The sequence below is a fragment of the Corvus cornix genome, chromosome 3 (assembly GCF_000738735.6).
Source record: "Corvus cornix cornix isolate S_Up_H32 chromosome 3, ASM73873v5, whole genome shotgun sequence".
Classification (NCBI taxonomy): domain Eukaryota; kingdom Metazoa; phylum Chordata; class Aves; order Passeriformes; family Corvidae; genus Corvus; species Corvus cornix.
In genome coordinates this window covers 89,318,129-89,343,854 of record NC_047056.1, presented here as the reverse complement: position 1 = coordinate 89,343,854, position 25,726 = coordinate 89,318,129, and the positions used below count along the sequence as shown (strand labels likewise).

Below are 25,726 nucleotides of genomic sequence, written 5' to 3'. Positions count from 1 at the left end.
ATACAACTCAGTAGTTACCTTGAAGGATTTAGGAAATGTTAGATTTATAATTTCCAATATAATTACATGATGTCCTTTAGTATATACAAGAGGACACAGCCTTTAACTGCAGGACCCCTTACTACCCTTTTCTCCAAAAGACCTAACTCATTCTGGATATAGGATTGAATTAAATATTTGTTTCTGTCTTAAACTCTAATGGTATGACCCTTGTTTGTTTTCTCTTTTTCATCCAAATGGTTGCTGCTGTATTTACTTTCTAACAGATTTTCATTGTGCATAATTTGTAGCAACAGTGCTACAGTAACTGAACCATACAAACCTTAATAAGTGGACGTTCACAGCAGCTCAATAAAGATACCAATATCTTCAGAGATTAACAAGTGGAGAACAGAGCAAAAACCCCAGGATCTGCAAAATTTGGTTTTCACGTGACTGTCTCAATGAATTCGCTTATCCCAAGGGGAGATGATTTCTTCAAATATTTGGCATTTTTAAAAACTATTTCTATGTTCGACACACTGCACAAATATAGCTTATTTATTATTATGTTAGTTCTGTGAGGAAGATTATTAACTATTATATTTCTTTATGACAGAAAAAGTGTAAGAATTTAGATACATCATCAAACTGTCCTGTTTCAAAGTAAGAAGCACCCCAAGTGTCTCTGTATAAGTTCCTTTCCAATGGCAAACAAAATATGAACTAGTTTAAAATAATCCTATTTTTTGCAGACTGAGGTGACCTAATTATCTGACATTTGACATAAACTAAAACCATATAGAAAAATACTACAGCTCACCTGATAGACTGGAAGATCACTGTAAGTCTGAGTGGTGGCATATCCTAGAGAGGGTGGTAATGGTAGGTCCAGAACTCAGGGCTGTGGAGAGTCCTAACCTGAGGTTCAGTCCTTCAGAAGCCAGTGATTTATTGCAAATGATGTTGAGCACTCTCAATTCCCTGAATACCATTCAAAAGGTACAGTACTTCCCTAAGGCTCCAAAAATCTGAAAATCAAGATAAAGTTGGGCAGACATATTCAATGAAGAACATAAAATTAGTTGTCACATTAATATTTTAGCTTAAATGACCTATGTAGCTTCACATACCATCTCTGTGACACAGGGTTATAGTTTGGATGACAGAAAAGTCTTGGAAGACATTACCTTCCAAATTCTGCATGCTATGAGATAAAGCAGTTACAAAAAATAACAACAGAATTTGCTACACATTCCTGTTCCCTGCAAAGCACAAGTAGAATGGGAAAACATATGATCACATGCTTAGGGTCTCTAAAATGATGACTGTGAACAACAGAGCAAAAAAGAGGGAAAGGAACAAACGAAACACTGGTATTTCTAGATTTTGGTTTATTTTTCTTTACTTTTTGAAACTTTTAGTAGAGTTACTATATAAAACTTTAGCTATCATTTTAGCCTAGATTTCTCACCTAAATTCTTAATTTTTATACTGCTACAAATTTATCATGTGCTGCCTCCATACCTTTTCTGTACCTGCAAGCATCTACTTGAGATGAAGGCTCATTGTCCATGCACAGTAGTATGAGTATGCTTTTGGCAAAGTAATAAAAAAATAGTGGGGGTGAGTTTTATGAACACCAACACTCTTTATGCAGGTATTACAGAAGAATAATTATATTCTTCCAGAGTAAATTAATTCTGAGTGCTGGTATGGATGAGAATGGGAACTCCTAAGAACAAGTTGGGTTGGAGTTGTGTTCCTTTTCTTGATAATATTAACAGAATCAGTCCCATGAGAGACCAATTAAAATAAGTTCTTATTAAAATCAATGAATTGCTAGAGAATTTAAAGATTTAGGCTGGAGAGGGAGGCATTTTTTAAGCACATTAGTTAGTCTCTTCAGTCAGCCAACGGAGACAAGGTACATCCAGAGAGTGTTTTAGAGCATCTGGTGTAGATATTCTGAATTATTTTCTGTAAGCAAAGATCACTCCACTGAATGTATAGATACCCTGGCTACCTGTAGCAGCAAAAGTAGCTATTTGAGGCTTGGTGGTGAATGTGCTCAGTATTTCCCCAAGTGTTGCACCAAGGTAATGTCACATAGAAGGAAAAAATCCTGATAAGTGGAGTAGGGGAATATAGGCATCTTTTTATAGCTTCTAGCAAGTTAACTGAGTTGGCAAACAACAACCTTGTAGACATCTCATGATATTCTCCAAAACAAATAGATTTTCATGGAAGAGTCAGAAAAAAATTTTTGGGTCACTCAGGGGAGTTCCTTATATCCTAAGCAAGTTTATGATACAGGAAACCTCAATTTGCAAATTGTGTAAACCTTTCCATAAACTTGGGAGACATTTTTCTTTGATCAGGTAGGTATAAACATCAGGCTTGCAAAATAAATGGTTAAAGTAAGCCAAGCACTCTGAAGTTAGTTAAATATCAGTTACAGGTCTGTGAAACCCAAATTCAGGTCTTGTCATGTATACATTTGATGTAGCCAGTGTCTGAGTTAAATTTTGTTACGTTTTCTTTTTTCTTTTTTTTTTAAATCATTGGGTTTAAAATGGTTGATTTAATTTTTTTTTTCTGCTTGATTTCATGCACAAGAAAGGGCACTGAAAGAACAGCTATTCGATATTTCTTTTATCCTCATTATTCAATGTGTTTTTCCTTTATTAATTTACTGAACTCTATTCAAAACCTTAATTTTTCTTGACAAAATTATGAATTTTGCAGTTGGCTTTCTGCATCATTTTTGGCTATACTATGTGAATACCTCATTAGTGCAACTAATTGTTTATTGTATTCCTGAGTTAAAATAAAACATGCAACACTGTTACATTCCCTGGGAAAGCCAAGGCTTGCATCTAACCTTAAACAGCACTTTACATAGGCACAGCTGATGATGACACTTGTAACTGATGAAAATCAGATCCAAAGACTCTTTGTAAGATCTCAAGACAACAAGAAACGCAACATTAGCAGGCAATGTTTGAGCAACTTTGAGCAACTTGCCTACCCTCACACAAAAGTCTGCTGATAGAGGTGCTGAAGGATCATATAATCCACTCCTCTGTTTTAGTCAAACTCAGCTGTTGGTCATTAAACACCCTCCACTTGTAACCCAAATCACTGGGAATGCCAGCCAGTGGTTCTGTGGCTAAGAGCCTATTTGGGCACACAATGCTTTTACATTACCACAGATATCAACTTGTACATTAGGCAAGACAGTGCAATTAAAAATACGAGCACTGAGAAAATAAGTCTGAGATAGGATCATTCTGGTGTTGTCTAATTTGCTAATACAGACAGAGCTTTTGCTCGTTCTACATATTTCTCCTGACCCCTCTGCCATGCACCCCAAACATCTTTTTCTGGATCTGACAGAAAAAAGATTTTTTATTTTTCTGAAATGTTTAGCATTTTGACAAAAATCCTTGGTATGAGCAGATACCTATCTTGGAAAATTTAATTTGAAGTGGACACAGTTCCATTTATAGAACATCTTAATGGTAGATAATATGGCCAGCCCTGCAAAAAGTATACTTACAAGAAAAATGAGAGAAATGGAGGCATCTATGAGAGCTATGGATGAGAATGACTCATTGAAATAAGTTCAGATGAGGAACCTGGTATAAAATGTTTTTATACTAAAAAGCTAACAGCTGTCTAGATCCTTAACATATTCTTAGGGTTATTTTTGGTTGACTATGTATTACAAAATCAGGTGCCTTATTTCCATTAATTTAGCTAAGCAGACTCCAAAGTAGAAAAACCCAAACAAATGACTGAATCTAAAATTATCCCTAAAATGGTCTAAAATAGAACTTCCATTATTTCTAAAACTGTCAGCACTACAAAGTTTAAGAATATGTAGGTTTTTAGGGTCCGATCCCACTGTGCTCAGTGCTGTGGGATGGACATTGGGTATTACCAGGAGTCTCAAGCCCTTACCAGTGTTTCGAGATGTCTTTCTTGCTCATCAAAGACATACAGCATGAGAAACTTACCATGGCAACAGGCAATGCAGCTATAGAAAAACAGGGTTATAAAGGAAATGTATGAAGATAATAATAACAGGCTTCTTCACTGTAAATCTGGCATATGTAGGTATGGTCCCCATACACACACATTCTGCTGTGGCTTCATCCAGTTGCCTGGTAAAGTCCAGCAGGCACCAAATGATGACAGTGCAACTGCACTGTGGACAAGGGAGTTCAGTTCTCTAAACAAATCCCAGCTCAGAATACATCCTGTGTTTCATTTCCTGATGCAGCTTCTTACCCTCACCTGCTGCTTTGCTAATTGCCCTTTATTACATCACTGTGACCTGCTGAGTGACCATAGCCAGATCATGCAGCTTCACCGTTTGTCTAACACTCCATTACAAGGCAGAGATTAAAATACCTGCTGCCTTTAGTAAGCATTTTGAGTTCTATGCAGCAATTTTCTTTTGAGCACTGTAGGTGTTATTTCAGCTTTGTAAGGACTACACAGCACTACTGGGGTTCCAGTTACTCTTTCAAATGAGCACTAGATTCCCTGAAGCACGTATCCCACAGGCCTTCACAGTCTAATGGGCAACCCATTTTTGCCTTAGATCTGCAAACAAGTTCAGTGATACAAAAAGTATTGTGCCTCCTTCAGAAATTTGATAGTTCTCATGAAAATAAAGTGAATGGATGAACTTGATCACCAAGTTGAGATTTGAGCGAGCAACAGTCCCAAGCAAGTACCTTCAACTAAATATTTTTCTTGCATGTGGGAAAATTGGTTATGATGACATAAAAAGTAAAATCTTGATGTGGTACTGTATCTGAAGTATTCTTTCTGGATCAAAGTTATTTCACACTGCTGCTAAGCAGGACATGGGCTGGAATGAAGCAATCCAGTCCTTAACAGGTAAGTGTTCTGTTTGAATTTAATTAAATTATAAAACTGACTACAGATCACATTCTGAATTTCATATTCCCTTTTCAGTCCTTGATGTCAGCATGGATTTTTAGTATATGAAACCTGGGTAAGATCTTCAGGATTAAATTCTCCATCAGAAAGCTACTTTGCTTAACAAGAATTCAATGTAATACAACATTCCTGTCAGTTGTTTGTATCTTTACATCATGAATTCTGAAACAGATATTAAAAAGGTATTAAATACTCAAAAAAAAATCATAGAGAATAATAAAAAGAACCCTGTTAGTTTTAAATACTCAGAGAATACCACACTGAATTCCTATATTATTAGCGAATAGCAACATTTCATTTGTATGACAGTGTCCTTGATTATCTTTTCAGCTACAGTAGGTATACGAAACATTATGTTATTCTGTGAAGAAGAGAAAAAAAGGGGAAAAAAGAAAAGAAAAAGAAAGAAGCTGCATTGGCAAGACCTTTTCACTGATTTTTGCCACTGGTTGTGCAGGATTGTTATAAAGTTCAGGAAGAAATATAATGAATTATTAGCTGAGCAATGAATATGGAGTTTGAAGTGAATATAGTAAATAATGATGCAAAATATCTGCACATTTTGTTCTGTTTACTGTGCAGAAGTAAAGAAAGCATGCCCACCCAGAATGCTGAGTCACAGATGAGCAGCTCAGCAGTTTGTACCTCTGACTTGGTGGTGGTAACACAGCGTGAAGGTCTTGTAACGCAAGGGCACGTAACAAAGGTATTCACTGCTTTCCTGTGAGTAAGCCATCCATCATGAGCTAATGCATCCAGCAGTGCCAAACAAGATATAAGCAGCTATTCTCACACTGTATAACAAGAAACTATACCTCCATTAAACAAATAAGGTACAGCAGCAACAGAAATAAACAAGAAACATTGTTTTCATAATTAATTCTACTCTTATCAGGAAACGAAGCATTTCTATTTTCCACCTCATACACCCAAATGCTGTGAATTGATATTAGGAAGTTCTGATTGTTTCCATATAGCATATTGAAAAATTCTTAGGGCACATGCAGGATATAGATGATCAACTGCACGTCTTTTTCTTTCATGTTTTTCTTTTTAATATGTGAATAATGACCATTACAGCACGGGTGTGATCTTCCTCCAATAAACCTTCCTTCTGATTTACATATTTGATATATGTCTTCAATTGCATTCTCAACAAGTCTTCCTATTCTCCAGTAAAGCATACTAGGTTTCAAAATTAATTCAATTATTTTAGGAAAGGAGGCATTTATGTCTTTCAATAACTACCCAACACAGCCTTTTAATAGGATTTACGTAAGAAAAACAAGCCTTTAAACCGTGACATGTTTTTAGTAGAAGTTTAGAAACCTGAATTTCTTGTGCTTAAGTTGACAAAAATTGCTTCTCTTTGAGAATGAAAACTTTGTTCCAGATATGCATGATTTAGAGATATATTTCAACATGTTCTGCCAAGATGTAATACAAATTACTAAGTCAACCAGAGATTGTGAAAGGACAGAAAATCTTTCCTGTACTCATACTGGCAGGCACAGTTTAGATTCCATGGTTTCAGAACATAAATACTGTGTACAGTATGTCTCCACTAAAAGATACTGGCATACTCATGAGCAAAGCTCATAAATTGTCCAATAGCTATGTAGATCAGCAAATCTTTCAGTAGGAATCATTTTCTGATGCCTACAAATGAATTTGAAACTTCTGGTCCTGACCTACAGCACCAGAAACAAAACCAGTGGAAGAAAAATGAAAGGTTTGATGATTTCAAAGCTTTCTGTCGAGTCTCAATGGTAAACAGTAATGACTAGAAAAATTTAATTAGCTAAAAACAGAGTGATGATGGTGATCATCTTTGAAACCATAATGCCTTGAGAAAGTTACCTGTGTGCCTGTTCTGTCCCAGCAGACCAGTACAGTAAAACTGATAACATGTGACACTTTTTCTGGTAACTCTTGGGTTTTAATAACTGACGGAGGTCACGGAGTGCATCTAAGTTTTTAATGGAGGACAAAAAACTTGAGAAGACATTAGGATTATTTTTCTGTTCAGCATTCAAATATTTTTCAGTTTTTCTGCTGATTTTACTCGTTAATTAGTGTTCTTTTTGTACTTTGATGAATCTGTTGACAACAGAGGATGACATGAAATAATAAAAAATGTGTTCTTTATTCTTTGGACATTAACTACAGTCAACCCTTCCAACTATAGCCTTTCTTTTTGTGTGAAAACTTTGTAACCTCTTAGTGAAATTAAAGTTTTTTTTTAATCCTACCTTGAAAAAAAATGCATCTACAAATGAACTCTGTCCTCCTGACCCCTAAAAAATCCATGGTTTCTGATATAGGGATAAATTGGTTCTTTGTCACAAAGGATTCATTTCTAACCTATTCTATGATTCTGACTGTATTAATATTTTTCCCCAAACTACTTTATCTTCTTGCAATCTTGAGCCATTTATTGAAGTTCTACAATATTATAAAAGAATTGGGGTAATACTTATTAAAAAACCAAAACTATTTGCTTTAACATCTTTGCTAAGAAGTTAGCAAACAGATTGTGTAAGATTATAACCTTGTTTAGATCTGGTATTGCTTTCACAAAAGAAATTACAGAAAACAACAGGAGAACAATTTTCTGTCAAAATATGTAGTTGTTTAAGAAACTCAGGTAGAGTTTCTCAGTTGTCTTTTCATTTTACACAGTATTTTTCCATAAAAGAAAGGAAGTGTACCAGTAAACTTTACAGAGTATGAGGTATCCCTAAGAAGGTTGCACGAAGACCGATACCAGTGCTGTCCCTACTTACCCTTTATATAGTCTTGAATTAACGTGTTTCTGCATGATAATGCAATACAATATGAAAAATACTCTAGGACTTCCTTTCCTTAATAGATCACAGGCTTCTTTCACCCATTATCAAAGACTTTCTCTCCAATGTTCAGCTTATTTGATGATTCTCCTTTACCTCTATTTATAATTCTGTAGCTGCAGTATTTGACTCTCGCAAAACTTTGGACTTAGAAAGTTCACAAAACAACACTCCTGCTGTCAAAGAGGAAGGAAATACACCACTAATGTAGACAAAATTGGTTTGTATTTGAACACAATACATTGGTTACTTGTTCTTGATTTCAACCTTCAGATAATAATCCTGGATGATATTTCATGAAGACTACCATAAATCCATATTCTCACAATAAAATTATAAGCCTTTCAACCAATGCACTCATACATGTTAATCATCCTGATTCTAATGGCAACTTGGTCGCTTTACTAAATTCCTGATATGTAGCTCAGTACCTCAGTCGTGGCTGTGGTTTGGCAGCTCCCTGGCAACAAAGAGACACAGGCTATTCCATCCTGCTGTGCTCAATCACAAGATCTGCACATTTATTTCCTCAGCCCTACCACAGACACACTGATGTTTCTGATGCCCTCACTCACCATCACTAACACCAGTGCTATGCAGTTTGGAAGTCATCACATGTCTAAATAAAATGGAGTAATTATGCTGGGCTGTGGAAGGGGTGTGGAGCAAGGGAATAGAGATCTCTTGGCTTTATGGCTGTAGCTCCGTCACTCTGAATGGAGGTTGAGGACCTCACTGAGCTACAAAAACATTGCCAATATCCTCTGAGGTGAGGTCAGATATACTGATATATTGTATTTCCTGAGTTTCTTCATTTATTCATCTGAAGATTAAAGATCTTTGTTTAAACACTGTAAGATAAGCTGAATAGGAAAGAAAGAGTTACATGGTGCTACTTCATTTTCTAATAAAAGTTGCTGCTCTAGAAACACCTGATTTTTTCAGTTAGAATGGCTCTTGAATACGTACAAGAAGTCTGCTAAACAAAACATAATTTGCTGATTTAACTACTAAAAAAGTACTAAAACCTATATTGCACTATTTTCTTCTGAAGATCAAACTGTTCTATATATGAGGTCAACCTGGATAACAAAAAAAAAAAATCTTAGAAATATTTGAACAGAAATTTTGCATTTTTAACTTCTCTTTCCTAATGTTTTCATTTATTTCTTCTGATATTTTATATCGATTTTTCTTCCTATTACAAACAAAACTAATTGGTATGTGAATTAAGCCAATTTGGTTGGTGACAAGTGTCTTGGAGTGATCTGTAGCATGAGTGGAGCTACAGGTTTTCTGGTGGTGCATGTAAGTTTTCAGAACCTCAGAATTATGGCTGGCCTGACTGGTGGATGTGTGGAATATGTCACAGCTTTCCATGGAAGACCTGAAGACAGCTGTTAATTACAACAACCAGACTCTCTTGTTACTCTCTCAAAAATTAATAAAGTGGATTATGTTTTTCCCAAGACACAGCTGATTAACTGCAAGGCTTCTTCAGAAACAGTAGTGAAATATACTTTTAGTTAGCACTGAACAGCACATGCTGTCATTGGTAATTTTTCATACTGTTTTCCTGAAAATCAATAGAAAAAATGTTTGGATGAACAGTTGCTTGCTTGCACTGATTTAACCTACTTTTTCTAAATAATCCTTATGTAAGAATATTTCACAATGCATCATTTTACCGACACTTTCTGCCATTTTTTTTAATATACACAAGTAATGGCTGTAAAGTGGACTTGGAGACAGGAATATTAGAGGATGCTGCTCTGCTATAAAGCTGTATTTATTGAAGTCCATCCTCAAGGAGTTCACAGTAGTTACCCTCACATAAAAACGTGATGCACAAGTGAGAAATTAATTTTATCTACTTTGCTCTGGATCTCACTTACATCAGGTATGACCTGCTCACAGCTTTGTGTTATTAATCATTTCAGTAAGGCATATGAGTATTTCTTTATATAGTAAAATCTATAATACATAATAATCTAAAATCACGGTTATACCAGTAGGAAACTATTTATAGCAATGGAAAGTGTTTTTCTTTTCTGTAGAGATACATACTGACTGAAGCAAATTTGTGTAACTATGTGCAGTGGTACACTCACACTGATGTGACTGTAATATGCAGACAAACCTTAATGCCATGTTACATCTCTTTGGTCTGTAGGGTGGTTGTAGCACATCAATAAAACCAATTTATAAAGATCTTGAGGCAACTCTTAGGAAAGGAAAATTAAACCCTTTATATCTTGTTATACAACACAACTTGTGGTTTGTAAGTAACTGTTGAATATCACCATACCTGGAAAATGTTACATCATCCAGACCACAGTAATGGGAAAAGATGCCAGAGTAATAAATGTGTCTAGGACTGTGTATTTGTGTATATCTTATCTAGTTTAACAATGATGACAAGAATTTGTACTTTTTGTATTGTGATTAGGTTCACACTTCTGAGTCCATGGACAAAGTTTTAACTTAGCTGAATTTTTTTTGTTTGTTTTCAGCAATGACATTTGTCTTCAGTCAAAAATCTCATACAGAACCTGAAGTCTATTTAAGGAGGTCATTCAAGATAAACTTTCAGGTTTAAATGTGTTTAACAGAGAAATATAAGTAATGGCTCAATCCATGCCATTGCATAGTGATACCTCAGTGTCCCTATCATTCTGAAGCATATAAAAGAAAAACCTACCAAGCATAAGAATAAACAACAAACTTCCTGTCTCTATACAGATAGATTTTTTCATAGGAAGAAATGTTAAATATTTTCAGAAGCAAAGACAAGCTAGTATTGTATTTTTCTTTGCTATGTGACTAGCCAAAATGTAGGCATGTTCTTAATAAAAAGAAGCTCATGTTTTTGGCAAGAGCAGTTGTAAAGTACACCATCTTAATATTTACCATTTAAAGGATAGATGACAAGACTTCTTTAATTTAAATGAAGAGTAGCATAACATATATGCAAATGTTTTGATTGCCATTATACCATAATCACTATGTTGATACGCAGAGAAACGTTACTGGAAAGACATAGATTTTAAAATGGTAGCTGAATACGTTCTCGTGCATTAATAAAAACAAATGCACAGATCAAACAGCAAATAGGAAAAACCCCTGAGATGCAGTGGAGCTTACCTGACCACTTCCCAGCAGATCTGCTGCTTAGCTGTCCAATGCCTGTGAGTCCCTGAAATAGTGAGACAGAATAAACTCAATGTAACCATCATGTGGCCTACTAAATTCACTTTAACATTTCAAAGGACAAAACATACTCATCATAAACTATCCAAAAAGAGCTAGCATGCAACTCCAGCTGCAAGAGATTTTGTTCACAAACTGAACAGCAATCGGCCTGTACTTTAGTCGCATCAAAAAAGTAAACCAATCACATTGACAAAAAGCCACTGTAAACAAAAAGACTGTATTGAAAGGATTAACAGTTTTGGCATCCCTACCATCAAGTCTTCTGTTCTTTTTTTCTTTTCTTCATCAAAATTTAGGTTATATATTTGTTGTTAGCAAGAGTTGCATTACTATTATTGTTAATTTTAGTTCTGTTTATTACTTTGAGGGTTATATATTGTAGAATAATTTTGTTGTCACTAGTTAATGTTAATTAGTTGTTTTAATAGCCTATATACCTATTTGTTATCTTTTGGTAGGTTTACTTTTTTAACTATCAGTAACTTAATAACTGAGAATATTTTACATTACTGTTGCATACTCAAAATTACAGAGTTACTATTAGTGTTACCTGTTTAACGTTTAGTCATCCTTTGAGTCCTGCGACATATTTCCTTAATAATCATCAGCCATCAAGTCTGATAGTCTCAAAAGAAATATCAGCCCTCTAAACTGCCTTCAAGGGCGGTGATATTTAGCACTGAAAATTACAAATAAAGTTTTTGAAGTTGAGTACCAACAACTGGGCAGTGACACTGATGATTTGTTTATCAAGACAAATTGTTATATACTACGAAAAATGCAGTCAACGCACTCTTCTGAGTGAAAACAAATAGGTGAATCTATGCAATGCTTACATGTTGAATGGGATATTTAATGTGCGGGGAAACTCAAAGGTTGAAGAACTAGCATTTAGACAGTCTAACAGTGGTAAGTGGTAATCTTACCTCTTTAAACTCCATTACATTCTCACGAGAGACATGCTAATACAAACAAGTCAATCAGAGTTTGTGTTTAGCAAGATCAAGCTTAAAGGATAGTTTAAAATCCATTTATTGTTCTAAAGCATTTTTTTCCATTAACATGTTATACATTAGTGGATACTAACCATGATTCATGTAACAGTTTAGTTTGTTAACTTTTATATTATTTAACAACAAGAAGTTATTAATACAACTTTTAAAGTCTTACACAAAAAATCTTAAAACAGGCTTGGGTTCATTTTTGTAATTTTTATATAAAAAACATTTTAGGCATCTCTTGAAAAAGAAATAAAGCAGGCATTTAAAGCTAGAAAACAAGTAATTCCAAATTTAGTTTGTTACAAAAGGTTTCAGCTTTATTGACAAATTATGGCAAACATATTTGACAAAATTATGGTTTCCTATTTAGAGAAGCTTACACATGGAACTTTAAGTGATTTTTTTTAACAAATACAGGTTAAAACACTGAACAACTTCAGTTAGCTACATACATACAGTAGCTGCTTGTTTTCAACCCCATTAAAACAGCATTTAAAATTAAATTTACAAACTTAATATCGAACATCTTAATCTAAACTAACATATATTAAAAAAGACAGGTTAAAACATCTTATCTACAGCTTGATTATTGTCTGGCTCAAAAAAAAAAAAAATCAAAAATCATATTACAGTCTTTCAGCAACCCTAAACAGAAACTTAGCCTTAGCTAGTATGTAGAGAGACTCAAGATCTGTAACAGTGTCATGCTTTTTAAGTTACACACAGCAATGAATACAACCAACAGAACATCATCTTTGAATAGTTTATAGACAATGCTTGCCAAAGGTTTTTTTGTCTCTGTTTTTTTAAGTCCGTGTTATAAAATAATACTAATGCCAATGTCACGCAAATGTTATAGGAAATACAAGTAGTACATAGGATAATAATGAGCAGTAATCCCTAGGATAGAAAAGAAATGGACTATTACTTGTCTTGTTGCTGTTTATGTGGAGACCACAGGCTATTAATTGTCTTTGAGATGAGGTCACAGATGAGGAGGACCTTCAATATCTACCATAGGGGTGTTCCCTGTAACCCCCTCTGGCTGACCTTGGAGGTGGTGCCTTTAGGCTGGAACGGGTTGTAGCCCATTCTTCTTGTGCTAAAAACAGAAGAGAAAAACAAGTTTTGTAAATATCTAAAATTGAAAGAACAAAGGGATGCCACTGATAATGGCTGTCAAAATTCTTGAGGGTTCTGGCTGAAAGCTTTAGAAAGTCAAAATGAGGATGGTGTTATCATCCATTTCTTTATCCTCCCACAAAAAAACTTACAGAAAACTAACCTACTTCTCTACACAGGAAACCTGTCTATCTTAGGAAGAAAAAAAAGCCTTAATCCTTCACTTTCAGCAGAGAATGAATAACTACTGTGTTGGTGGTACAGTCAGCTCTGGAAAAATCACTGTGTTAGTCTGCCAGTTCAGAATTTATTTGATGTTTTGAGTTTCTAGCATTTAAGTTAAAGCAGGAATTTGAATAACATTTAATGCTGCTGGTATGGTAACAAAATGAGGAGTTGAATCATGAAAAGATAAGAAAGATATGTTTAATTTTTTACTTCCATTTGAGACCAAAAGAAAGAAAATAATGGAAGAAAAATGTGAAGTTACTACATTAGGCAAAAGATTTTACTTTGCAGTATCTTTAGAACACTTTTTCAAATTTGGTGAATCAATTATGCTCAGGACACATAAGGTAAAAACTGTAAGTCTAGTTCAGTTTTTACAAAGCTTCTACAAATCTTCTTCTTCCTTTCTGGTGTGATATTTCTGGAATTTAACCCTCCCAAAGGTGCAATCAGGAAACTCCCTACAGTGATGGTCCAGCAGTTGAACCCAAAACTTGAATTATCTCCTAAATGAGCCAGTGGGTTGTCAAATGATTTCTGGTTTTGTCTTCCTCTGACCTTAACTGATCATACTCAGAGTGAATGAAATGGAAATGCACAAACCACAGTGTATCATCTTATATCACGCCAGAGTGCAACATTGCCCGGATCTTGTTTTTGCTAATGACTGCTGACTTCTGTGGCCACTGAGAACATAAATAGCTGTCACTAGGCAAAAAATACTAAATGGTTAAATCAGGTATCAAAGATTCCTTTTGTAAAAAGATAATGCTATGTGACGATGAAAAATGAAAATATAAAACATAAAAAGCCTGTTAAAATTCTGAAAGCTATTTTTTCTCTGCAAGATGTCTTCTCTGCAACTCCACTTCATTATCTAGTTGTCTTGAGGTATGAGGGCAATAGCAACTGTAGAGCTAAAGTGAGTTCAGGCTAGCATATATGGAGTGGGCATCTCTGGAAAAGATTTGGCAGCAGTTGATCTTGCTATGGAACAAGAAACACTCCTGCTGTCATTTTTTGGTGCACTCCATTTATTTTCTTTGAGCTCTTCAGGATGTTCTCTTTTTGAATATCAGGGGTTTTATGGTCACATGAAACCAAAGTTTACCGTGGAAAGCTACTGCCTAGAGGGTTGAAGAAGTGGCAGCCAATATGATATAGTTCTAAATCCTCAGGTCTCTCATTCCTACAGGGAGTAAGTTTCTGTATAGTGGATTTAAAAATCCTGTCTCTGCAGTATGTCTCATTACACCCTTTAAAAATGGCATTTTACTGTAAATTTTTTGCAGCTTCAATTACCCTTTGCTGAAGTGGTACTGCATTTGCAGAGAGGCCTTGGGGACAAGAGAGATTTATACGGAAAAGAGAAACTTTATTTAAATAAATGAAAATGACTGAAGGAGTAAAAATACCCAGTAAATGCACGACACAAAGACAAGCCAATTTCTTGTTTCTCTTTAGTCCCCTCAGCGTTGTCCAGATTGAAGCACTTTCATATAAAGGTGAAATGTACAGTCTTTTTGGCAGTACTCATGCAGTAAAAAATGACTTTGTATTACCAGCTGGAGGAAACTGTTTTTCCTTGACTGTTCTTAAAGCAAATTGCTCCTGTGACCGTACCAGCTCCTGATACGGAACAAAAACTGAGTCATAATTTGTGGTACAAGTCTCTTATGCTCTTTCTTTCAGTAATATGGTGGACCTATTTGCTTGATTTCAGACTTTAACACCATAATTGAAATATGATGTGATAGTTGACAGCTAACAGCTCCTGTTGATAGAGCCTACTGTATTAACAGGTGAATCCATAGCCAAAGCAGATGTTGAAGTTTTGGGACTACAGCCTTCAACTGAGAAAACCCTGGTGTTTACCACTCATATAGCAGTAAAGGATTATATATTTATTGTGGAGAAAGCAAGATGATAGGGAGCAGCACTATCAAGAGTCTCTGAACCACGCTGTGTAAACATACTACAAGATGCAGCCACACCAAAAAAGAAATCAGATTGCTAGTGTTTTTTTTCCTAGGGGGGGTTTTAATAAACAATGAACCTGCATGCTAGTAATTAAAGTTCCCTTGACATGAAAGCTGCTCTTTCATGCCTCCCTTCCAGAAGTCCAAGGTAACCTTTTTCTTTCAGCACCAAGGGAAGAAAGGGAGCTCCTGAGAATGGAAATCTCTATTTTCAGGAACAGTCTTAAAAGCTGGAGTCCTATAGATTACCTCAGCAGTCACACAGAGATTTGGGCAGCTCGTTGGGTAGTAGAAGGGTTGAAAGTTTGATTACCAGACTGAGTTTCACTGTGAGAACAGGAGAACAGTGAGCGAGCCTGGTCTTTCTCTGAAAGACTGTGCCAAAAGGGGAGGAAAGAGAACCTGGACATTATTTCATCATAATAAAGTGACATATTAATGAAATGGACAGGGATTTCAGGTGAAGAACGGGCAATAGGTGTAGCTTTGGAGAGAGAAAGGTAATTGGGAGAACAAGTGAGACATTGCCCAAGAGCTGAAGAAATGTGCAGGGTGGTTGTTGTGTTTTACTGCTGATTTCTGTTCCTTTTTCTGATTCCTGTGAAGAGAAACCCTGTGGAGTCTGAACTTCCCCTTCCCTCAGTGACATGCAGACTTCCATCCAGTCTTTCTGCTCTAGCAGACCACACTCATTCCCTGTCCTTTTCACTTCTGACTGTCTCCAGTGGTATCAGGTTTCAAAGACTATGGTTAAAAGGAAATCCACACAGGCAGATAAATAACTGAGGGCAGAGTTTTTCCAGGAATTTAAGGAGAAATACTGTATGTTTTACTTTCAGAAAAACTGAAAGTGCAAGTTATAGCAGCATGATGGAAAATTAAGAGAGTTTATAGGTGAGGAATCTGAGAGTGCTTGGGCTAAAGGATTGTGTGTGATATGAAGTGTTATAGCTACTTTGGTAAGAAGTGTGAAGACATGGGCACAGCCCTTTTGATTACACTGCATATATCCTTCAGTCTTCTATACGCTCCCTGTGAATTGGCATTTGAAGCTCACCTCTAGGATATAAAATTGTTCTTATTATCACAGGCAATCAGCACCCTTGGCTTATGCCCGACTGAAATTGCATATTAGTGTTTTTGCACTGCTTCTTATGGTTCAGATGGACTCTTGTTTACTGTGTTCATTGAGTTACAGAAATCATTTATTTCAGTATTTATTACGGACATTATTGATACCTTACTTCAGGCTTTGAAGATTATTTTTTTATCAACTGCTAGGAGACTCCATAGCTTTAATCTGTTTAAATACAGAATTTTAGTTAATTTTTCTTTTTCTTATTAGAGAGTCAGAATAAAAAAAAGGTCATATAATTTTTAACCTGAGAAATTTCTTTGAATATGGGATCAAAATGGAAACATTTATAGCACAGAGAGGGATACATATGGAGTTGTTTCTGTCTTACTATTTTACCTATGCATTATTGCAAGCACAGAAAAATTCAGTGGGCTATTCATATGGCTATCATCACATGCTTAAATGTCTTCAAGTAAAGATTTGAGAAAATCACATATTCAGACACTTTTTTTTTACTCTTCATTTAGCATTCTGCAACCTTATAATGGAATTTTCCAGTACTGAATAAAACTCTTTCACAAACACAGAGAGGGAAACAATGCAATAGCTAAAGGGCAGATCATAATCATGGATGAGTTAAAAATAAAAATATATCTTAACGGTGATTTACATAGGAGTATATTATTTCCTAATTATTTTTTATTTATAGTCATTGCTTAATCCTGGTATTAATCAAGACCTGACCACTTTTTCTTCCCAGTAACTTATTTAACATCGGAATACTGCCCACAATTATTGGGCACAATTTTATTAGCTTCTGGTCAATTATTTCAGACAGGCGGCCAGGAAAAGATTAGAAAGCTGTTCTGAGTAGATAGTTAAGATATATATAACAGCAAGTAGTGTAATGGTTCAATTTGATTTTTCATTTACCTTTTGGTGTTTTAGAAACAGAAGTTGTTTTTAATTCAGAATACAATAGTTTTCTTTCCTGTGAGAAAAAAAATCTCTTTTATTGCATACATGTGGAGAGAGCACACTGCACAGGAATTGGGATTACTAGCTCTACTCCTTGTTTGCTCAGTGACCTTGGACAATTGTTCAATATTTTGTGGTATGGCTTCCTCACTGGTAGAATGAGAGAGGAGTACCTCCCTCCCTGGGGTGTCCTGAGATGTAGTTAATTGCCCGAGCAGTAAGAGAAAAGTGATATAGATGTGCTGAGAAGAAGACCCAATAGAAACCAGACATATAGCTTTAAAATGGGAACTCTTAAAATTAGAATGCCTTTCTTTGGACAATTCAATTTGTGCTGTATTTCTAGTAAGCCTCCATAGAAAGATGGATGGAGACAAAATACTGCTTGCAAATGGTTGGAAAATTTGCCGTACACAAGCTAATGACCGAAGCTCAACTAACTTTGACAAAGACAGTATTTCAGCCAAAAAAATCCCCACAGAAAATGTAGCTGCACTTTTCTCATGTCATAACTGGACAAGGATATATTATTTTAGACAAAAATGCAAGAACAGATTTTGTTTGGTTTTTTTAAAGTAAAACATGCACTTTTTTTCACTCTTCTGGTCTCTTTTTGCTTATCTGCAAAGCTTGCAAAATACACAGGATTTTCTGACTTGACATCTATGCATTTTATTATTTCTTGTGAAGAAGTGCTGAAATTACTATCTTTTATCACGTGATTCATGATCTTGAATCACAAATGGTGCCTTTCTTATTTGAAATTTGGAGTTTTGAGAAGACAAGAAATGTTTCCAAAACACAGGCTCAAACCAATTAAGCTTACTTACACCATCTAAGTACCCTTTGTTTTACTATACCTGCTGTATGAAATATATACAGCTTAAAAACCAGAAATGAATGGGAAACCTTGTGGTTTAATAGTCTAGTTCCTGAACATGGCTGTAGGTCTTCAAAACACCCCAACCTACTGCCCCTATGCTTGATGGTACCTTCTCTTCAGGAGGGCTAACAATTTAAACTGCATGGCTGCTCCAAATCTGCTTTTGGGTTGTGAGCTTCTCTGGCTTAAAGCGGTAGTGGAGGATCACAGCAATCCTCCAGCTGACAGCACTGGAGCAGACGAGAAGCGCTTGCACAGTCCCCTCTGCCAGCCCTCCCTGCAGGTGAAGTAATGACAGCGAGAGGTGCAGGAATGACCACTGGAGAAAATTATTTCCTAGAAGGCTTCATCCACTTCTGTAGTGAACACCTGCCACAGACAGGGAAGGAGCAGCATCAGAGTACACTGGCAACTAGTCTGGGAAACCACAATGCCAAGAGGAAGAAGGCTCTTATCAGTGTTGTTGTGAGGTGAGTGTGAGTGTTACAGTGTAGAAGGAGTTTTATTTTTCACTTATTTTCAGTAAAAATTACTTTTCTATTACTTTATGGTCATGCAACATGAAACATGCACTGATATGCTGCATCTGGAATTAAATAGATGCACATCAATATTACAGGACTTTAGTCTTAGATTCTCCAACACTACAGTTCCCATGGTGCAAGACAGTGAAACTACCATTTGAAATATTACATAGGAAAGTTTTGCATGATTTACTTATTCTGTCATAGAAAATGATTTATAATTCAGAAGTAATAGAGGAAGCACAGTAAGTTACTATAAATTAAAACCGATCTTGTGCTACGTGTGGAATTTTTTTGATTGTTCTAGCATTACTGGAATTTTTTTGATTGTTCTAGCATTACTGAACTACAAAAGTTTTAGGATATACAGACAGTTAAAAGAATGTGATGAGTTTATATACGGAACTTTCTAAAGAATTATAGCCTAATTAAAACTCTGATTTGACAAAACAGCAATAGCTCTAGAATCATCCCCACATTAGTTGTCATAGCTGAATTCAAAATGTGGTCCTTTCCCTGCAAACTTTCAAAATCACGCTCTTATGAAAATCACAAATCTCTTCAGAGGCAATGAATGCCACTTGGTATATAGCTAAGGTGATTCCTCCAGTAAAAGAATTGATAAAATTTTGCAGAAAATCAAGAAAATGCTTTTGGCAGTTCATTCTGTCCCACAGCAGGAATGCTGCTATCAGTAAGTATAGTAATGATTGAAATAGATGATTAAAGGAGGTCAATTTATTTGGTGTCTCTTCTGTCCCTATGCAGTAAAAATCTTCAATAACTCCTGTTTCCAGTGGAATGAAAAACTGAGTACTGTACAGGAAGACTCAGGAGTACTTCTGAGTTCCCAGGGCTGGGTGTACACCTTCGTCATGCTCAGCAAGAGACCGGAGGCCTCAATCAGCCCAAAATACAAGTGGTCATGCAGGAACATGACACACTCCTCAGAACCATGGCACATGTAGCAAGGTTGTTAGCAGGGACAGCTTGGGGGGCAGCAGGATGCAGGTGCTGTATCAGTATTAGCACTCAGTGCATACCAATAGGAATGAGTGGCAGAGGAAACAGCAGACACTGAGGACCTGATATTCACAATATGACTTCTACAGGTATTTTTTATTTCAGACTGGCCCTAGTTTGAGCCTCTGGAAGTGAACTCTCACAAACAGTTGGGATTGCATCTTTTGCTTTAGTTTCAAATAGAATTTATGTACTTTGAACCCACTCAGTGATGTGGACAAAAGACCTATAAATGCAGACAACTGGTAAATCTGCTTGTAAAGAACACTCCTACTTCCATGCTAGTGTAGAAGCAGCCAGCATGTGCTAAATAGTCAGCCAGGTGCTCTGTCAAGACACCACAAAACTTCCACCACAATGGTACAATCTGTCTTTTGTTGCCACTGAGATGCCTAATTAATAATAAGATGGATAAGGAATTGGTTGGACATCTACATCCAGAGGGTAGTGCTTAACGGCTCAGAGTCCTGATGAACATGAGTGACAAGTGGTGTCCCTCAGGACTGGGACCAGTGTTATTTAATATCTTCATTAACGACATAGGTGAAGAGATTGAATGCACCCTCAGCAAGTCTGCAGATGACACTGAGCTGAGTGGTGCTGTTGACACACCTGAACAACAGGACAGCATCCAGAGGGATCTGGACAATCTCCAGAAGTGGCCCATGGGAATCTCATGCAGTTTAACAAGTGCAAGGTTCTGCACCTGGGTCAGGGCAATCCCTGGTATCAATCCAGGGGATGAACAGATCGAGAGCAGCTCTGCTGAGACGGACTTGGGGGGTGCTGGTGGAGGAGAGGCTGGGCATGAACCTCGCAGCCCAGAAAGCCAAACGTGTCCTGGGCTGCATCAAAAGCAGCATGACCAGCAGGGTGAAGGAGGGGACCTGCCCCTCTGCTCTGGTGAGACCCCACCTGCAGTGCTGCATCCAGCTCTGGGGTCCCCAGCACAGGAAGGACATGGACCTGTTGGAGCGAGCCCAGAGGAGGCCACCCAGACGATCAGAGGGATGGAGCAACTCCGCTGTGAGGAAAAGCTACAAGAATTGGGATTGTTCAGCCTGGAAAAGAGAAGGATTAATTAAGGTGAACTAATTGCAGCCTTTCAGTATCTGAAGGAAACTTACAAGAAAGATGAAGAGGGACTTTCTACAAGAGCATGTAGTGACAGGACAAGGGAGAATGGCTTCAAACAGAAAGAGAGCAAGTTTAGATTAGATATTAGGAAGAAACTCTTTACTGTGAGGATGGTGAGGCAATGGGACAGGTTGCCCAGAGAAGTTGTGAGTGGCCTATCCATGGCAGCATTCAAGGCCAGGTTGGACAGAGCTCTGAGCAACCTGGTCCAGTGAAAGGTGTCTCCACCCATGGCAGGTGGGTTGAAAACAGATGATCTTTAAGGTCCCTTCCAACCCAAACCATTCTATGATTTTTTTATTTATTCCATGATAATTTTAAGACCCAAACACCAAGGGAGGTTTTCTTTGGTATGTTGCCACGTTATTTTCTCGGAGACACCAAATGTATACACTCAGATGATACAAATGATAAATTGGTGCACGCTAGTAAGACTTTGTTAATTAGTGTTAGTAAAGACACTGTAATCACAAGCCATGTGAAGTCAAACACTGTAATGATGAGAATCAGACCTATGTCTCTTACATCTGCAAATTAGTCACCATGAATTATTTGAGCACCTGACTTCCTATGAGGTTTGAACCCTCCACACATGCTTTCCTCTGCAAATTTCATCATTATATACTTGCTTTTACTTGTTCAGCAGAAACTATTATTATTATTGTAGAAAAACTTAATTTACTAGATGATACACTTTTTAGGATGAACACAGAGTGAAAAAATAAACAATATAATAAAAATGTAGTTGATTATTGCTGTACATTTTTAGTTGTTAGCTATAAAGGTCTATAAAGAATTGTTTTATGAAGTGCCATCTCTGTAGAGCATTACTTAGTAAACTAATCGTCATAACAATTGCAAAGCTCTTTTATATAGAGTGACTGGCAGGGAATTATTTGTGAAATAGTTAAATCATTGTGGCAGCATTTTACAACTTAAACGATGTCTTACATTAAAAGGAATTATACCGAGCAGTTACACTCTCCATTTTTAATTAAAGATGGAATTATCCTAAAACCAAATACCCAGTTCTGTACAAGTACTTAAAGCTAAACTGGAGTAGAATATGCATCAAAAAAGCCATGGTCATTTGAGAAAATCTTAACAACTGAAAATTTCTGGCGAAGACACAAAATATTTAAATAATGTCACCTTAATGCAATGGCAGAGCATGCAGTAAACAGCCTTACAAGCTTCTCCTGAAAAGCAGCAGTAATGTGACTGGAGTTCATTTATGTCTTCCCTCTTTGTGTAGGTGGCAAGCTACAGATTAACCTTCCTAACTCTTGCCTAAGGCCTTTGGCAGACAGCATTATCCTAATTTAATTGTGGTGGTTTAGGAGGTATAGACTTCAACCTGTCCTTTCACTCTCTATCCAAGTTTTCTGCTTTTTTGGTAGCAGCAACAAGAAGTCTCTGTGTACTGGTCTCTCAGATACTGCAGTTCATGACCTGACATAAAAACATAATGGCCATTATTTTCAGGTAATACACAAGGCAGGATATGCACCAGGCTGTGAACTGTGGCATCTGACAAGAGGCACACTCTCACTACTCTGGCAGTCTCCCTTTGGAAGCAGGGGCAGAAGCCTCTTGAACCTTCTGCAGCAGCAACCGGCAGAACTCACTGCTGGAGTCTCCAGCCTTTGGGAGAACTAAGACAGAAAGAGCAGCTGATAAACAAAGTTTTGAATGCTCTCATCAGTGCAAGGGCAAAAAAGGATTCTGATGAAAAGAACAATAAGGCAGGTCAGATGTAATGAATACAGCTTCTTGGTTATGCCTTGCCAGCAAGTCATACTCTTCTCTGTTATCTCTCTAGTGTGGCCTAATACAACACAACACTTGAGTCAAGAATGCTCTTTCCTCTAAAAACAAAAACCAGGGAAAACGAGAAAGAAATCAGAACATGAATTGATTACAAAGGGCTTTTCATTTACAGTGATCCTGTCCTGAGAAGATGCTTTTTGGAGCTGGGCATGACATTTCACATGGGCAGGAAAGATTCGTAGTTACCAAACTTTAGGTGTACATTTTATCCTAATCAATTTATAAGACAAATCATTAAATTCATGTTTTCACTAGATATATCTTCAGATGACAACAGTGCCAGAAGGGAAACCACAAAATTACTAAAGTATAATGAGAGCAAAGAATATAAACCTTTTGTTCATAAATTAATCCAATTTCATGCCTTCTCTTTTAAAACCTAAGCATCAAGTTAACATGACAATGTTACCTTAGTTTAGACTTATCTGCAGATATCAAAACCTTCAGTGACAGAAGTATCATAAATGTTTGTTGAGTGTGATTAGAGGTGAGGATACTTTACCTTTTTGAAAATTTGTACAATACTTTAAATTACTGGTCTTTTATTTTTAAACTGCCTTCTGAAGGTATTTCTTTACAACTCACATGAGGAAGCCTATAAGGGCTACATTCCCAAGATTTTCAGGCGTATGTCCTAAATTTATGCTCCTCAGCCTGGAACAATGATCCTCAAAACTCTCTAGAAGTAGCTGCACAATCCTGATCTTATCAAAAACTTGTAGGAATCTCACAATTCCTGAGTACTGTATTTCCGTGTGCTCAGAGACTGCTGCAGGGAATGCTTTGAAGTGTCTCTACTTTGATCCTTCTGAGAGACTGGGTGACAAGCATGTCAAATCACAACAGAGCTTAAGTGTCTAACTTCATGAGGGGGTTCTGTGCTGTGAATTTTCATTCATGGAACATCCCTAAGTCATGGAAAGCAGGGCAATTTTACATACACCCCTGATCTTCCTATTGTCTTGGGAGATTCCTTGGCTGAATTCGGAGGGAATGGAATTCTTAGGATGTTACAGCAGTGAATACTGTTTAGGAATCCATCTTGCCCAGCCTGAGACAAATGACTTAGACTCTTCCTTGTTTAGTACTTCCATTTAATCAGAGAGATGTCAACTTCCTGAGAATTAAATGCTGTTCAGGTGGGCTCTGCTCTGAAATACCCCTCTGATTTTTGCAACCATACGGTGAACAATCCATAAATGCATAAATCTTACGAACTTCTGAGGAAACAGCTCCCCCAATCAGAATTCTCCACAAGTTCTTTTAAAAGGAGTACAGAAGAATCCATGAGACATAAACCACTTCCTACTTCTCAGGAGTACAGATAGCAAGAAAAGTCATAGCAGGCAGCTCATATAGGAGTACTATTGTGCTCTATAATACTTAACAAGCTACAGAGAACTCAATTTTATACTTTAAAAAGATTGTAAGTACAAAGTAGCACTACTATTTCACCAAATATTCTTCATGAAAAATGAAAAACAAACCTTCTCAGGACTGAAAACAGTCCTCCCTAAAGGTAAGTTAGAAGAAAGAGGATGCATGGGAGAAAGTAAAAATGCCAAGCTAGTAAATTTATGATAATTCAGATATTGTTACTGGAATGGATAAGGGTGAAAAGACAAGTTGTTGCACAAAACACCTAAGAGATGACAAGACACCAGTTCTATATTCATGTACCATTTTTCTGCGGTCTTATTCAGAGTTTGGGAGAATTCAGGATTACAGAGGTGTGCCAGAAATAATTGTAAAGGAGGAATATAGCCCTGTTATGGAAGGCAAAACAAGGCATGAAATTGAACTCAGATGAAAGAAAGACTGTTGATTTCTGCAGGATAGTGAAAAATGAAGGGGCAGCTGATTTTATACAGTGGGATGGATTCAGGAGACTCGCAGTGAGTTGCAAAACATCCTGAAAAAGTAGAAAACCGAAAACAGAGAATTAGGGTAAAGTTAGGTGAGGGTGAGAAGGGGTGATGTCTCAGATCAGATACAGAGAGAACATCAGTGTATGCAGCAAGAACTCAGAAACTGAGGAAGTTAAGCATGTATTCTATAGCTCTATAGCTCTGTGTACTCAGATTACCTCCTCAGATAAATATTGGTGACTTAGGAATGACTTAACTTCCTGCACAGATTTCCAAGGCTGGAACTGGCAAATATACTAATCTCCTAAAGTAACTGAACCAACAGTAGCATAAACAATTGCATATAAATGTATCTGCTTCCAGAAAGTAGCAAAATTGCAATTAGAAACATTATTCAACTTTATTCCAGGTTATTGATAACACTCAGATCTTTGTATTCAAATGCCAGCTCAGAAAATAAAATAGTTCAAGCAAAAAAACAAAGCAAGTCCACAGTTATCAGCCACGTATTTTAAGACAAGTCTAGCAAAGCAAACCCAGGCATATTGGGTTTGTTTCAGCTGCTGAATGAAGGAAAAAAGGAGCTTCATGCAGAGCATAAATTCAGTCATGATGCCACTCTGTGAACACTTTGTAAGCCTTAGCTAATTAGTCCATTCAAAATCCCTGCTGGGAAAACAAATAATATTCTTCTAGTTTTACAAATGAGGGATTGGAACGCAAGTGACACTACTTTAAATGTCCTGCCCAAACACATGGAGATTCAGCATGGTGGAGTGTAATTAAAAGTTAAACAGTGGGTAATTCTTACTGCTAAGATCAGACTGTTCTTTTCTGCATAGCCCAAAAGCTTAGCAGTGCATTCAGGACAGCAGTGGAGAGGGGATCTATAGACGGGAGGAAGGATCTTCCACTACAGCTATTAAAAATCTATGTGCAAAAAGGAAACAAACAAAGGGTAACTGAACCACTCACATTCATATGGATAAGCTATTATTATTACTTGCCTAGCACTGAAAATACGCTTGACTGCACATTGCATCATCCAAATATATTG

General features: G+C 36.7%; 1 protein-coding gene across 16 annotated transcripts in view; it reads right to left on the bottom strand.

The window, feature by feature from the left end:
- The window catches only part of KHDRBS2 (KH RNA binding domain containing, signal transduction associated 2), a 346,343-nt gene that overhangs the window by 19,814 nt on the left and 300,803 nt on the right, over window positions 1-25,726 (bottom strand). For 10 of the 16 annotated variants that reach the window (XR_005604148.1, XR_005604146.1, XR_005604152.1 and 7 more), the window contains 3 exons: window positions 12,948-13,121; window positions 10,950-11,001; window positions 803-10,029 (listed from right to left, as the gene is read on the bottom strand). Coding sequence is in view for 1 of the 16 variants with exons in the window: in XM_039568849.1 (XP_039424783.1) it covers window positions 13,024-13,121 (98 nt within the window). In the remaining 15 variants the exon portion in view is untranslated. Of the gene's footprint in view, window positions 1-802; window positions 10,030-10,949; window positions 11,002-11,568; window positions 11,698-12,032; window positions 13,122-25,726 lie in introns of those variants that run through there. The other 6 variants (XR_005604150.1, XR_005604149.1, XR_005604159.1 and 3 more) reach the window with 6 other exon arrangements.